At 43.6% G+C, this 14,449-nt stretch overlaps 2 protein-coding genes across 2 annotated transcripts; one reads left to right on the top strand and one right to left on the bottom strand.

Moving 5' to 3' along the window:
* Positions 1 to 56: 56 nt before the first annotated feature.
* Positions 57 to 3,794, top strand: tmem168b (transmembrane protein 168b). Its single transcript, XM_057052891.1, has 4 exons — positions 57 to 1,572; positions 1,782 to 1,924; positions 2,007 to 2,281; positions 2,372 to 3,794. Exons 1-4 carry the CDS (start codon positions 433 to 435, stop codon positions 2,917 to 2,919), a joined length of 2,106 nt encoding a protein of 701 aa, XP_056908871.1. The 5' UTR covers positions 57 to 432; the 3' UTR covers positions 2,920 to 3,794.
* A 388-nt stretch (positions 3,795 to 4,182) lies between these two features.
* Positions 4,183 to 13,721, bottom strand: ptdss2 (phosphatidylserine synthase 2). The gene is made up of 13 exons (XM_057052896.1): positions 13,454 to 13,721; positions 12,630 to 12,969; positions 10,625 to 10,726; positions 9,936 to 10,018; positions 9,214 to 9,281; positions 8,941 to 9,075; positions 8,404 to 8,454; positions 8,019 to 8,132; positions 7,553 to 7,671; positions 7,260 to 7,374; positions 7,025 to 7,170; positions 6,716 to 6,901; positions 4,183 to 6,466 (listed from the first exon to the last, which is right to left on the bottom strand). Exons 2-13 carry the CDS (start codon positions 12,863 to 12,865, stop codon positions 6,319 to 6,321), a joined length of 1,503 nt encoding a protein of 500 aa, XP_056908876.1. The 5' UTR covers positions 12,866 to 12,969; positions 13,454 to 13,721; the 3' UTR covers positions 4,183 to 6,318.
* Between the last annotated feature and the right edge of the window lie 728 nt (positions 13,722 to 14,449).

The following is a 14,449-nucleotide window of genomic DNA, read 5'->3' as shown; positions in this document are numbered from 1 at the left end:
CTATTTTGAGTCAATGGAACGCCAGTAAAATCAAGTTTGTCCTGCTGCGGTTTCCGTAGTTTCAATCGCTAAACATGGCTTCTGTCAACAGACAGCAAACACATTTCTTAAGTTTTATAAAGGGGAAATGTCTCCGTGCGACATTGGACTGACAACGTCATGGCGCGGCCGTTGTTTTTTTTAATCCAACGGGACTTCTAATGAACTAAACACCATCGTCGTAAGGATGTATAGGTTAATCTCGGTGATCCGTAGCAGTTAGGCATCGCTAGTAGCTAAAGCTAACCGCTTTCAACAGGTTAGCTAGCTAAACTTTCAGAAGTTTTGTTATTAGAATTTTTATCATCTAAACGGGGGACAAGCAGACTGTAACTGGTTAAAGTTTTCCGTTTTTTTCTAAATTTTGAGTATCGACCAAGTCATCCGTACAACATGTGTCGTTTTCTACGCTACTGTGTCAGCCACTGCCTGCATGCGGCAATGACCCGACTGGAGGAGGTCAATGACGAAGTGAGCGGGTGGTCTTCTGTCCGGTGGTTGGGCTACCTGTCCGGTCTCAACTTGCTGGTCGCTCTCTGTTTGGGGCTTTATGTTCGTTGGGAGAAGACAGCGGAGACGGTCCTTCTGGTCATTTTCGTTCTGGCCCTGATTTTCTTTGGAGTAGCATGTCTGGTGTATTACTACTTCAACATGGAGAGGCTCAGCCTCAGACTTCTACACCCGTGGTTCGGATTTATGCTCGGGCTTCTGTGTTTCCTCAACAGTCCTGCGCTGGAGGGCGACGTAAAGGAGCGTGCATCGAACTATCTGCTGTTGTCCAGTGTGGTCCTGAGGACGCTCTGGGCTCTGCTCGACCGCCTGTTTGGATGCACCAGGTACCGCCCGGCTTTCCTCACCACGGCCGAGCGTCTGGAACTGGTGGGTTTTGCCACCGCCAGCACAGTCCTGCCGATCCAGAAATCCCTGAGCGTGATGGTGTTGGTGGTGGCGCTGGCCACCCTCATCGTTGCCCTCCGGATGAAGGCTTTCCTGGCTCTCCACAACCTGGTCTGCTTCGCTGTCATCACGGCGGTGCTGTTCTTCCCATCCCTGAACATCATCACCAACCCGTTTGCCCTGGCCTGCTTTTTCAGCCAGCTCATCTGCGACCCCCTGTTGGATGTCTACTTCAGTGGACTCTCCGTAACCGAGCGCTGGCAGCCATTTCTCCTGTGGCGGGGTCTCTGGCGCCGCCTGTCCCTTCTGCCCCTGCTTGCGGTGCAGGTGACCTTCGTCGTACTAGCTGCCCACAAGCTCACGGACAAGGAGCAGCAGTTGCTCATAATGGTTCCAGGTTTTGTGGTGTGCACGCTCTTCTGGGCCATCTGCCATATGGTGTTTGTCATCTCGGTGTGGGGCTTTCACTCCAAACTTAGCGAGTGCCAGAGAGTGTGCTCCTTGCAGCTGTCCGTGCACAGCAGACTGGACAAGATAATGGCCTCAAAGGGGATGCGGCATTTCTGCCTCATCTCTGAACGCCTGGTAAAATTCACACTGCTGTCAACCGTTGCTGTAGCTGCTCTCTGTTGGCAGGTAAGAACACACCGTTCACCTTGAATACATCCACTGAAGGTCACAGGCCACCACGATAGATTTTAATGAAGTTAAAGATGACAACCATATGTGCCTGAAATCCAAGTAGGGCTCAATTAAATAAATATTTAAGTTTGAACAAATAACACGTTAGAGAATCACTCCCACGTACACGTGTGATTGTCACCTCTCACATGCGTATTCTTCAGTCCTCCAGCAGCGTCTTTATGAGTGTCTTTCTACTCATCCTGCCTCTGGAGTCTTTATTCCACGGACTATTCTATGAGCTCGGGAGCACTCTGGGAGGAACCAGTGTGGGTTATGCAGTTGTTATTCCCACCAACTACTGCAGGTAGTGTCCACCACATCTGATATTAAACTAAAGGACGCGAGGGACACCTTACATAGATTAACCTGTCCTCTCTGACTTTTAGCCCTGATGGACAACCCATGCTGCTGCCTCCGGACCAGGTGCAGGAGCTGAACAGACGCTCTACGGGAATGCTGAACAATGTGCAGCGCTTCTTCGCCTACCACATTATCGAGGCTTTTGGCTGCGACTACTCCACCAGTGGGGTGACCCTGGAGGCTCTGCAGGCCAAGATCAAATCATTCCTGGAGTTTCGGACAAAAGACGGGCCTCGCCACGACACCTACGTGATCTTCTTCAGCGGCCACACTCACCGTTCCGGTGAATGGGCGCTCGCAGGTAAGACGAGTATCCGACCTTGGATAAAACCTAAATATTGTAACTAATGGTGATGACAGAAATCACACCTGTTTGGCTCTTCATCATCAGGAGGCGACACTCTTCGTCTTGACCAAATCTTGGGGTGGTGGAAGGAAAAGAACAGCAGCATCTGCTCGCGCCTGATCGTGGTGCTCGACTGTGAAAACTCGTTGCCGTGGGTGAACGGTGTAAAGAAGGCAGGAGGCCTGTATGTAGCTGTGCAGGGAGCGACATTTGCCAAAGTGACGGACATGGAGAATCAGGACCCCCCACAGCTCGGAGACTTCACTGCTCAGTGGGTGGAGTACAACTGCAACCCCAACAGTGCCATCCAGTGGTGTGAGAGGGGCAGGGCGGTTTCTGCAGTCTACGGCGTCTCCAAGCACTGGAGCGACTACACGCTGCACCTTCCAACAGGAAGTGATCTCACTGACCACTGGAGGATGTACTTCCCTCGGATCACCTACCCGGTGATACAGTTGGCGCTGGAGTGCGGCAGTTCGGACGAGCTGTGGCTCTGCAATGCGTGCCTGCGATTCTTTAGAAGAGTCAAACTCAACTGGTTTCCACCAGCAGTACTGGACACCGGCCAAGGCTTCAAACTGGTTAGATCGTAGAAACGGGGATAAGGGCTGTTTTCATTTCAGAAACTCATCTTTCGACTCTGAAAATAGGCAGCTGTTGGATTGTAAGGCCTCAGATTGATATCGTTAGTTACTGGGGGGGAAATGTGATCAATGAGTTACTGAAAGTTGGTTTTCTAATGTTTTATATGAATGGAGGATTTTTCAATATTTGTAAAAGCTTTGATTTAAAGAGTTTGGTGTCCTCTTTAGACATCTATATTGATAAAAAATGAGCACAAAAACAAAGTTTTGCACATGATCACATTGAGTTGAATAATCAACTTGTGCCTTTTATTCACTGCAAATTACTAAGGTTTTAGACCAAAGAGACCATAAGATACATTCACACAAGGATCTTGGGCATCAGGAGCTTTATGCAACTGTTTTCCTGACTGTTCTGTCCCTTTTGGGGATGTGTTGGTGGGGGCTGGGTGTGGTGCTCTGGGGCACCTTCTCTGGGCTTGGTTGTGGATGGGGCATGTTCTGGTTGGGCCAGGGCACATTCCATGGTTTGTCCACACTGGGGCTTGAACCAGGAGCTTTTGCTTCTGAGCCCTGTCCCCAACAGACTGAGCTACAACTACCCACCACCCTTTACTTTTCTAAAATGTTTACACTCCAGAACATATCGCTTGAACCTGTTTTTTATATTATTTTATTCACTCCTGCTGCTTCAACAAGTCCAGAAACTTTGTCATTAACCTAAACTGAAAATGCACCGGCAGAGGTTTTATAAATGTCATATTCACCTTTTTAATAAACCCCAACAATCAAATTGAACATGTCCTCCTGGAACTGGATGGCAGTCCAGAGGGCTCTGTGATGACTGGTGAAACTATGCAATAAAGGGAGACTTTAATCATCAATCTGTTGTGCCTCATCTAACAAACAATCTGCCTCACATGTTTCCTAGTTTTAATATAACAACTTATAGTTGTTTTTTAAACTAAATAGCAAAAGTATGAAAGGACAGAAATGTGTTTCTGCTACACTAAAATTTAATTGACTTAGTAAATTGGATACAGTTGGCCTGAACACTGGAATCTTTATTTCTATATTGGTCTTATGTAATGAACACAATGAAACCCTTTTGTTGGTGCAAGATGGGATGCTTTATGACTGCATTCCCTTTTTGCTACTTCTTTCTTTAGGATATGAAAATCTTATTTTATTCAGGCTTTCTCTTTATTTTAATGAAATATTTATAAAATTGTATGGTACAGCAGCATTTCATTTTGAATGATTTTTCACACGTTCACATTTACACCATCCAGGTGGAAAATGGCTTTTATAGCAAGATGTAAATCGTTTTAAGACACTGAGAACATTGTCGCCCTCATGTGGCAACAATTGACATTACATCGAAAAAGGGGATTCACAGACTAATCCTCTCCCCCCCCCAAAAATAGTTTAGTTCCTGAATGGATCCCTGTCCCACATCTTAAGACATTCATGGAGAAACATACAAGACCCACTAAATTTTAATTTAAAGTAATTGCATAGGTACACAACGCTCAAAATATTTAAAGGAACAGTTTGTTTCTTTAATTACTTAAGCAGTGTGCCGACTTTGACATTTCCATTTAATTTTTGGGGATTTCAATTTCAAAGATGCCCTTGAAGGCATCGGTCTATCAGTGAGTAACATTTAGTGTTAGCAGAGACATGAACTGAGCTCAGTTTCTGAGCAGCCGTCCTCCTGAGCGGCAGATTATACATTCACAAGAGATTCACGACAGACACATCGGCCAAGACTGCAACAGAAAATTCTGGAGACAGAGCCACAGATACCTTCTAACCTGCAACATTAACCACCAAAATATTTAAAAAAATGATTCACACTTGCTTCTCTGACGACCTAATAGATCAAAACCTAATACTAATGGACACTTGACGTCCAGAACCTTTTTTTCCTGCCAAAATAATGACTTGATTATCTAATTAGTGGTTTGTGTTGACAACAAAACAATGAAAATACAACCTTCTACCCAACAATGACCAAAGACAGGTTTCCCTCATTTAATTCCTCCTTAATAACAGTTTTCCTTAATTTCCAAACTTATTTGGTTTCAATGGAGCAACAGTCCCCATGGCTTTGGATACATACTTAAATTGAAATGAAATGGAATTTCCATGAGACAAAAAAGGCTGTGTTTGAAGCTCAGAAGACTTTAGGTGGCGTCTCTGGCTTTAATCAGAATCAAGCTTTGGTTTGTTGCATGTGCAGAAGAAGTTTGGTGCTTTTTCCCCCAAATGAAACACTGAACTTCCAGTACAGTTTCCCCTCAAGAGCCAGTGTTTCCACTTTAAGCCAATCAGTTTAAATGCAAAAGAAATTAAATACAAAAAAATTTTGGCAAAGAAAGGAATCCTAACTTGATGTAGTCGCTGTTACCTGATGAAACGCCACTTGAGCCCAGATGTATTTACATTGAACTCCTCTGACAGAAACATGGTCATGATCACTGTGGTATGTGAGTATGTATGTCTTCATACAGGGAGCACAGCTTCCTGGAACAGTGATTGTCATGGATGTGTTCACCTCAAAGCTGCAAATTTTCCCCATTTTACAAAAAGAACCTTTTTATACACCCTTGAAAACAATACTCTGCTCTCATTATCTCATCTCCATTATCAGTAGTTCAATACCTAGAATATAGTACATCTTTTATATGTTGAACATAGATTCAGTTCTTTCAAGAACAAACCTAGAAGGATCTGTCAGACTGACAAAGAATCCTCAAAGTTCTTGTAAGAAGCCTGAAGTACACACAAAAATCAGATAATATCTCTCATACAGCATGAAAAGGATGGATGAGGACCTTTAGACCATCCTGACCAGTAGCCCCTAAAACCTCAAACATGCATAGCGCTGAATGGCCAAAGATGTGGACATTTCAACTAACCCAGCACCGATGTGTCCAATAACTTAAGATCCGTTTTAAACTGCTGCATGGCAATAATGTGGCCAAAATCCCAAGATTCTGCTGAAAATGTATCACTGCTTCATAACGGTGTGAGTGACTGAAGGATGAAGGCCCGAGCATTATGATAGCCACAACGTCTGATTCTCATTTCGCTTTGTCACAAGCTGTCAATCAATTGTCATGTTTTGAACCCTGGCCACTTATTTTCCCCACCAGAATACATCTCAATGGTTTGAGCTTCTATTCTTTTTTTAAACACCAGTCTTATAACTCCCGTTAACTCCCTGCAGCAGTCCTAAGACAACACATGTGAAAATCCTCTTTCATGACTCATTCCATTCATGTAGGCACAGATCCATGTACACGTGTGTCCTGACCCTCACAATTATTCTTCAGTCTTTCTATTTTCCCCATTAACCCTTACACTCTGCTGCCAACAAACCAGTTAGGACTCAGTCTTCTCTCAGGACTTCCTCTGACGTACTGTCTCCGAGCTGCCGTTCAGCTTGCTCCGCCCAGAAGGGGTGACTGTGTTGCCGTTGCCCAGAGGACGGTCTCCAGGGACTTCCTGTTTACGCCGGCGGGTTTCTTTGTAGCGTAGTGTAATGTCCCTGAAAACAAGACAGAGACGCTACTGACAAAAGAAAATATGATGATACGTGCTAATCAAAACCAAAAACCCTCCATTAAAACACCCCATCACAGAACGAAAAAGACTGTTGCGCTCCGGTGAGGGAGGGATGATGGTGGAGGCCCCAAGAAGGGAAATATGAAAGCTTAATGACATGCTGTAGCATGCCTACGCTTAACTCTGCTGTCCTGATCCCTGACCCACCCTGCTCCCTCAAATCAACACTTACCGAAAAAAGAACCGCCACACAGTCCAGAAGACGATGAGGATGAGTCCTAAAAACCAGCACTGCATGATGAAGAAGGGGATTGGCAGCGTGATGGTGTGGGGGTCATACTTGACCACGATGAGGAATTCAGTCACTGTGATTGCAGCCACCAGCCACGCCTGTTGTCCAAACTTCTTGTAAAACTTCCTGCGCGACAGATGAAAAATGGTGATTGTGTTTGCTACAGCTGCTGCTCATGCTGATTCTGTGACCCGCCCCCCCACCACCACCAGCAGATGTGTTCAACTTATATCCCAAACAACAACTCACGGGTCATCCATGAAGTCGTAGATTTCCCTCATGGCGACGCCTCCGACGTTCACGAAAAAGACGAGCCGTAGGAGCACCAGGTAGTGTTCTGGAGGCATCCACAGCACAAACTTCAGGTAGAAGGTGTTGAGCTCTGCCAGAAGGAACTGCGAAGAGAGGAAATAAATAAATGCTATTCCTATTTGGGCATCCTTTTAAACACATTAGGATGGTTAGCGTGATCACTCATTCTTACCATAAAGATGATCCCTAAGACGGCGAGCCAGCGGCGGACAGTTGATGCTGGCTTCCACTCAAACTTCACCCAGCTGTATGGAGTGAACTGGAATGCTATACGTTTAATCTTCCCCCTGAGGGAAGACGTCAGAGATTCGGGTCATACTGAAAATAGACGTTTATCTTACACGCTAATGTTGGTTCCTACGTATGTCATTAAAAACCACACAGGCCTAACTTTTTAAATAGAAATGAGATTTTATAGTTGTTTTTACTGTATATGGTGAATCTATGTAGATGTTTTAGTCATACTTGTATGTAGGAATGTTCCACAGTCCCTGCCATTGGTAGGGCTTCATTGACAACCAGGCCAGGGTCTTCATACCGCAGTAGATGCCCAGGCCGTTACATACCAACACATCCATGATCCACTGGAGGGAGAGGAGTGGTTTTTCATGTTTACCAACATCTCAAACTAAACTGCCAACGTAAATCAAACAGCTTCCTGCACTTATAGACCCTCAGTATCAGGATGTGACAAAATTGCAGGACTTCCTCAAATGGAAGACATTGCTCAACACTGTTCTTTATCAGTAGCTGTGCAGCATTGTTCACTATTTCCACAACTATTCTGGGCCATGACTGGGCACCCTTGACCAACCCTCCTGTCGTCACATCAACTATGCTGCAATGGCACTAAAATAAGTCTGCTGGTTTTGAGGAAACGTGATTATTTGAACATAATAACTTTATTCACAAGAGTAACTTTTGGACGTACATGATCCCACCAGCACTCTGAGAAGTTGGGTAACTGGTGTTCAAGGCTGTATTCCAGGAACTCAAACATGACACTGATTATCATGCACATCCACCAATCCCGGATCATCAGTGTCTGAGAGGGGGAAAAGGAGAAAAATGGAACAAATACAGTGAGTGGGTGGAGAGGGAGTGCAGAGGGTGGAGGTCAGCGAAATACCAGTGAAGGCAATTCAAGATGTTTCAGTTCGGTGTGTGTGTGTGTGTGTGTGTGTGTGTGTGTGTGTGTGTGTGTGTGTGTGCGTGTGTGTGTGTGAGAGAGAGACATGTGAAGAAATCACCTACAAACAGGTTAATATGTACTGATGTGTTGAACCATATTTGAATGATACTTAAATGAGACCAACCTTGATATACCACCCGAGGAAATGAGCTGGAACAAAACCATCCATCTTATCCTGTAGACGAAAAAACAAAGTTGCACTCAAAAAAACAAACAAAAAAACTCATTACAAAGATTTGGACATTCACCAGGAAAAACGCAACAGTTGCTTTTCCTGCAGTCAAAAGTCATGTGTTCAAATAAATCAGTCCAGTCTCATGACTGGCTCTGACCCTTGACCTACTTGTCCCTTCACTGTTGCTCCTCGATTCTACAGTTTCCGTAACTTATTAAATTTGTGCTCTCGCGTGAACTACTTTGAGAAAATGTTCCAGAGGTTTTAAAAAAAATGGTCCAATAAAAATGTCAGGACTTGATTAAAGACCTAATTAATCTCCAAAATGTGAGCGTGTGCATTGAAGCAGTGAGGAATCCAAAGAAAAGAGTGATAAAGACTGAGAGCATGAAGGGTGAAAGAGGGAAGAATGGACAAAAAGGCAAGTTCAGATATGTTGACTTAGAAGCATCAAACCAGCTGAAAGGAAAAGATCAACTGTCCCACCCAGATATTGTGGAAGGGGTCGGTGGCATTTCCTGGGTCGTATATGAGGCAGTTTCCTCCATAGTCACGCTCTGGGAGGGCGACCCCGAGCTTGGGGTCAATGTATTTCATGAACTGTCGTCCATCGTGCACCGTCTGGATTGGATCAGAGTGTACAACACTTGTTTACTTCTTCACACATACTGAGACTTTGACAGAACAGAAACAATGTCTTCATGAATCGTGCATGATCGTGCACTTCAGGCCATTGAAGGACTTTATCAGCACACTAACCTGGAACAGGATAAAGATGAGGAACAGCTCGTACACGACGCTGACACAAAGCCAAAACCTCCAGTAAGCTACCGAGAGAGAAAAGTCAGCATTAGTGACACTGTCAAAATAAAATGTCTTAAAATAAACACGTTAAACATTTATTTCTACAATCAGCAAAGAAAATGAACGCTTTCTTGTGCCACAGTAACGGCTGTGTTGGCGCTCAGAACAGAGTGTAACTTCAGTCACATGCATTTATTTAGCGCAGTGGCTTACAACTATATTTACTTCTTCTTGTTAACGCAATCGTGAAGTGATACGTGGATGATAATGCTGAATCACAGTCCAGGGTCTTTTGCTCAAACAAACAGTCCAACAGAACTGCATCAAGGTGCCTGGCAACTCAACCGACCTGTCTGGTTGAGCAGGTCAGGGAGGTTGACACACACTCAGTACACAAACGCTAACAAATGCCCCTTGTTTCCCAGCCACAATTGTCGGAAGAAAAAGCAACAACTGCCCAAATTCTTGCCTCCCCACCTGACAGAGCCACAGCATTCAGTGTGACCTCAATAGCAGGTTTGAATCACTTCCTATCCGTGTAACGTTTAACTGATGTTGCGATTCAACAAGAATTAATGCTGTCAGGTTTCCTTTTCAATTCATATTAAAGGATTAGTAATGTAATGTACTCTTAGTTTTCTTTTGGAAACCTAAAAATCCTAATCTGATGATCTTACCTGGATGTGGTCTTGTGAAGGGTCCATCTTTGGCCTGGGTTACTCCAAAACAGAGGAACACTAGGATGCTTGCCACAATCCCCCTACACAACCACAAATATCAACAGAAGTCATTTTAGCTCAGTTGACCCATCAAAAAAGTCCAAATCCATGTGTTTTCTGTCATCTCTGTGCAAGTAAACATGGATCAAAACAATGGAAACACATCAGCGACAATAACATTTACGTTACTTTGCTTTCATTTCTATATTTTCAGACACTAGGAATTAGTAAGACCCCCCCCCTCCCACCTAATTCAAAAGTGTTCAGAACAGCAGTGTAAGTGATGTAAAGACACTGTGGATGCAGATAGTGATACTATGTAATGTGGAGAAAGCCTCTGGCTAGGTTAAAAGCTTTCTACTTGGCGCCAGGACGAAGAAGACTTTGCCAGCTTCAGCAAATCCTGCTAAGACCTGCCCAACTGTACCTCACAAACACCAACATGAGCACACAGCACTCCCTGGCCTCATTTATACAACATTTTACTAGACAAGTGAAGTAATAAGTAGTAGTAAGAACTAAAACTAAAAAAATAAAGGCATGCCGTTGTTCTGCGTGTAATAAGATCAATGAAAATGGAGCTAGGAGCCTGAAGAGATTCAACAAATTTGCAATTGCAGTTCTGCAGCCTACGAGTGCTTACTGACCTTTTGGTGTTATATGTTGTGTCCTGCGGGGTCTCTTCCAACAGCGTGACGTAGACCAGAGCACAGGTCAGAATGAACAACACCGTCAACGTGTGTGCCCGCCTGCAGAGAATGAACAACATAAAGATCGTAGCATTCACCTAATAAAACCCCAAAATGTAGTAAAAGCCACTGGAGTTTTGAACATCTGAAAGTGCAATAACACACCATGATTTAATCCAAGGATGGGTTGGTACGACATCCCACATGAACAAAATCGCACAGAAGGAAGACATTTGAAAGGCGGCTTTTATTACAAAAACAGAAATGCAGGATAAAATCAATTACTCAAAGATTCTGTTTGGTTATCTTCTTTTTGATATGCCCACGCTCTAAGTTTGTAGCGACCCTTGATCATATCAGAGAATTTTATCTTGCTTCAAAAGGCAAAGATGTGGTAAAAATCTTCAATTTCACCAGCATATAATACCGAGTGTCTTCTAAAGTCCCCGGAATTGAATATAAAACACAAGGAATTACTTCAACATAACTAATTCAGCTACTGAATTTAATCTGAAACCTTCCCCCCAACAGAGCAGGATCAGTACACACACAACTCATTTTTAAGTAATGAGGAAAACGGGCAAACCTGACCCAAAAGATCCACCACTAGTGTGAGAGACTGGGATAGCAACATTAAATCAAAGCTTTTCTAATGAAGTTTTAGATGTGACACTACTCCATTTGCTAAAACAACAGCCTTTTAAGGATCTGGTAAGGACATTTGAAACATTAAAGTTAGGGAATAATTGGCATTGTATGCTAATTGCATTCTCAGCTGAATCAGCATCAGCTTGCCCGGGAACCAACCTGACGGCTCAGTCACAGAATTTCCAGTTCCAGCTCCTCTAACCTGTTTGGCAGGAGATCTAGAGGAGAGTTTCACAACTCCCTGTCTTGACAACAACAAGACACCAGTGGGAATGAAATGACACACCGGAAATATCAGCCTGGTGCACCTGAGGGAAAGCTTAGAACGCCATTGAGTCTCAGATGGGCTGAGCGGCCTGGTAAGGCAGATCCCACTTAAAGGCAATCCAAGGAACAATTAGATCAAACAGAAATAGACTGTTGACAGTGAGGCTAAAGCAGCTCAGACCAGGACAATTTAGGAAAAAAACAATCCCGACAGTAACATAGTCCAGTCGGCGGCAGTAACCTTTATTTGTTCTAGATCCCATGATCCTTCCCTGATAACACCAATTTATCATTACATCATCTGCTTTAGCTTAATATATGAGCTACCCCATCACATTTTTGCATTTAATAACGTGGATCCTCTTCTATTCTCACAGAAACAAAAGGCTATACTAGCAACACATCACCCTACCAGTCAACAACCTAGTTACATTTCTACCCATTAACCCTTTTTGAGACACAGCACAAACTGGTCTCAACACTAGTTGCAGACGTTCTGTAGAAACTCCCACAAAACTGCAGGAAACTTGGGAGGTACAATGAAACAAGTATATTTAGGTGTCCATTGATGCCAGGTCTGCCACAATTCCTGGAGCAATGGGCTGAAGAGTCACGACAGAGCCAGATCACACAGAAGAATGCCACTTTTCAAGCCTGACCTCATGCCCTTGCATTACAACATGTGCATGTTAGCACACCGGTATACAAAGGTCACCTGCACTGTTTAGATATCTTTACATTGAACATGCCATTGCACAAACTCTGCACATGAATAGACTATGCAATGAAAAGCACGTGTTTAGTCAATGGCATTTTGTTGAGAAAGACTTTGATTCATCTTACACAATATAGTAGAATTAATCGGATATTTCAAACAATTTTACAGTATTTGTAGATCACATCAGCTTGTGTTCAGACGTCCTTGAAACCCATTATGCAATCTATTACCAGTCTCTCATCCAAAACACAGACTAGATTTTTTACACTCTGATAAAAGCTGTAGATCTCACCTCACATATCAGTACCTGCACAAGTGGGAGGCACTCACCAGAAGAAAGTGTTGGTTCCGTCGTCGTAGACCTCGCACTCCGTGTTTTTCCTGTGCAGGTTCTCCCTGGAGCTCTGCTTCAGCACCCCGGCTCTCATGTTGCTACTCGCGGACTCGACTGGGCCGTCGTTGACGTGCTCGGCGGCGGAAAAGGCGGTGGCGCATTTACCGGTGACGTTAATCGCGGCCACGCTGCTTCTTTTCGACTCGGGCTTGGTCATGGCTTTCCCAGCCATCCACCCCTGAGTGCTGTCAGTCGGTGCTGTGCGGCTGGATTTATCTATCTCGGCTCCCGTCTACCGTCATCCGCGTCAGCCCCACCCAAGTGACCGTCAGCATCCTGCGGTGGTCGAAGGAAACTTACGTTAACGTGGCCCCGATAGAAAGGAGACAAACCCTGACAAACACGGACTGTTGATGTTGGTGGAGTCCGATTAAAAAAAAAAAAAAACATGTAGAAGAGTATAAACCTGGTTTCTAAAACGACACAGCGTGGTTGTTGCTCAACACGCGTGGTCACAGGGGTGTTTTAACTGTTTCCATTCCACTCTGTCAGGTTATGGAATAAGGAATTAAAGCGATGCTAACGCTAGCTCATCTATAAGAGGAGCGAACATTTTGACTAAATGCGTTAGCTAATTGCAGCAGGCTACTTCTGACAATTTGACCTTGTCTTAACATTAACATTTAACATAAAACGTTCCCATTTATCCAAACCATCGCTCCGTGACACAAGGCAGCGTTTTTTCCGCACTGAGGAATCTCTTTGAAATAGTCCTTACGCGCACAGGAGAAAGTTTCCTTACATTTAAAACGACACTTACCAGGTAATTTGATAGGATTAAAGTCTGAAGGATGAGGCAAGCACATGCTAACGCTACATCACTAGTGCAACCACTGAAAAGCAGGCTTGTCCTAGCAATAATCAATTTAGCGCCAACATGGGTCACATAGCATCAGCAGGTTGACACAAACACAGTTACAACACAAAAACAGTCCACGCCATCGATAATGTAATTCTGTTTCAGCTCCAGAGCGAACAATCATGCGTCAGACATAGTAGCGGCGGAATGTGTTCAGTGTCATTTGACAGTAGCAACATCACTGTATCCTACTAAACCCTTTCATAATAAAACTCTTTTTTTAAGGTTTTCCTACCAGAAACCTTTATTTTGAAACAAGAATCTTTTATCGGAAGTAATACAGCGGCGATCTTGTACAGCAACGTCTAGTTTTGGTGAATACCTCCTGTTTGTGCCTTCATAGGTGATAAACTGATCAAAATTTAAAATTCTCGCACATACAACATAAATGCACTTTATGCTTTAACGTTATATTTAAAAGTTTCAAAAGCTTGCTCATTCTTCTATTAAACAAAACAACACGCGCTGATATGTCGTCACTTCCGTTCAGTACAAACTAATATATTTTTTAAAGAAACAGAGAAACGTATATCTTCCTTTTAGTCTTTTAAAAATGGCATCCAATATCTCACAATATAACTCTATTAACCCTTAAAAGACTGATCTTTCAGAAGTTATTCCCTCAAAGTAAAATCTAAAGTAGTGCGACGGGAAAGAAAAACTCGCTTGCATTATTTTAAGTTATTTGGCATCAAGCTGAAACAAACGTTAATGTCATAAATCTGACATGGCATTCACATGATCTCTTTCCTTTACAAACCTGATAGGCACACTTCATGTACTACATGTTTACTTTGTTCTCAAATTGTTTATGAAGGGAAGGATTATAACCATGGCAAAAGTTTCTGACACAGTGCTTTGCTGCATAAAACTTCAGTTAAAAAAAGACCACTCTTT

This window comes from Takifugu flavidus, chromosome 13, assembly GCF_003711565.1.
Source record: "Takifugu flavidus isolate HTHZ2018 chromosome 13, ASM371156v2, whole genome shotgun sequence".
Lineage (NCBI taxonomy): Eukaryota > Metazoa > Chordata > Actinopteri > Tetraodontiformes > Tetraodontidae > Takifugu > Takifugu flavidus.
Note: the sequence above shows the minus strand (reverse complement) of the source record. Positions and strands in the feature narration are given on the sequence as shown.

Coding starts and splice junctions, on each gene's coding strand:
- tmem168b (XM_057052891.1), top strand. CDS start 433: ATGTGTCGTTTTCTACGCTACTGTGTCAGCCACTGCCTGCATGCGGCA. Junction 1,573..1,781: donor TAGCTGCTCTCTGTTGGCAG/GTAAGAACACAC, acceptor CGTATTCTTCAG/TCCTCCAGCAGCGTCTTTAT. Junction 2,282..2,371: donor CGGTGAATGGGCGCTCGCAG/GTAAGACGAGTA, acceptor CTTCATCATCAG/GAGGCGACACTCTTCGTCTT.
- ptdss2 (XM_057052896.1), bottom strand. CDS start 12,865: ATGGCTGGGAAAGCCATGACCAAGCCCGAGTCGAAAAGAAGCAGCGTG. Junction 6,902..7,024: donor TACGACTTCATGGATGACCC/GTGAGTTGTTGT, acceptor TCTGTCGCGCAG/GAAGTTTTACAAGAAGTTTG. Junction 6,467..6,715: donor GTGTGGCGGTTCTTTTTTCG/GTAAGTGTTGAT, acceptor TCTTGTTTTCAG/GGACATTACACTACGCTACA.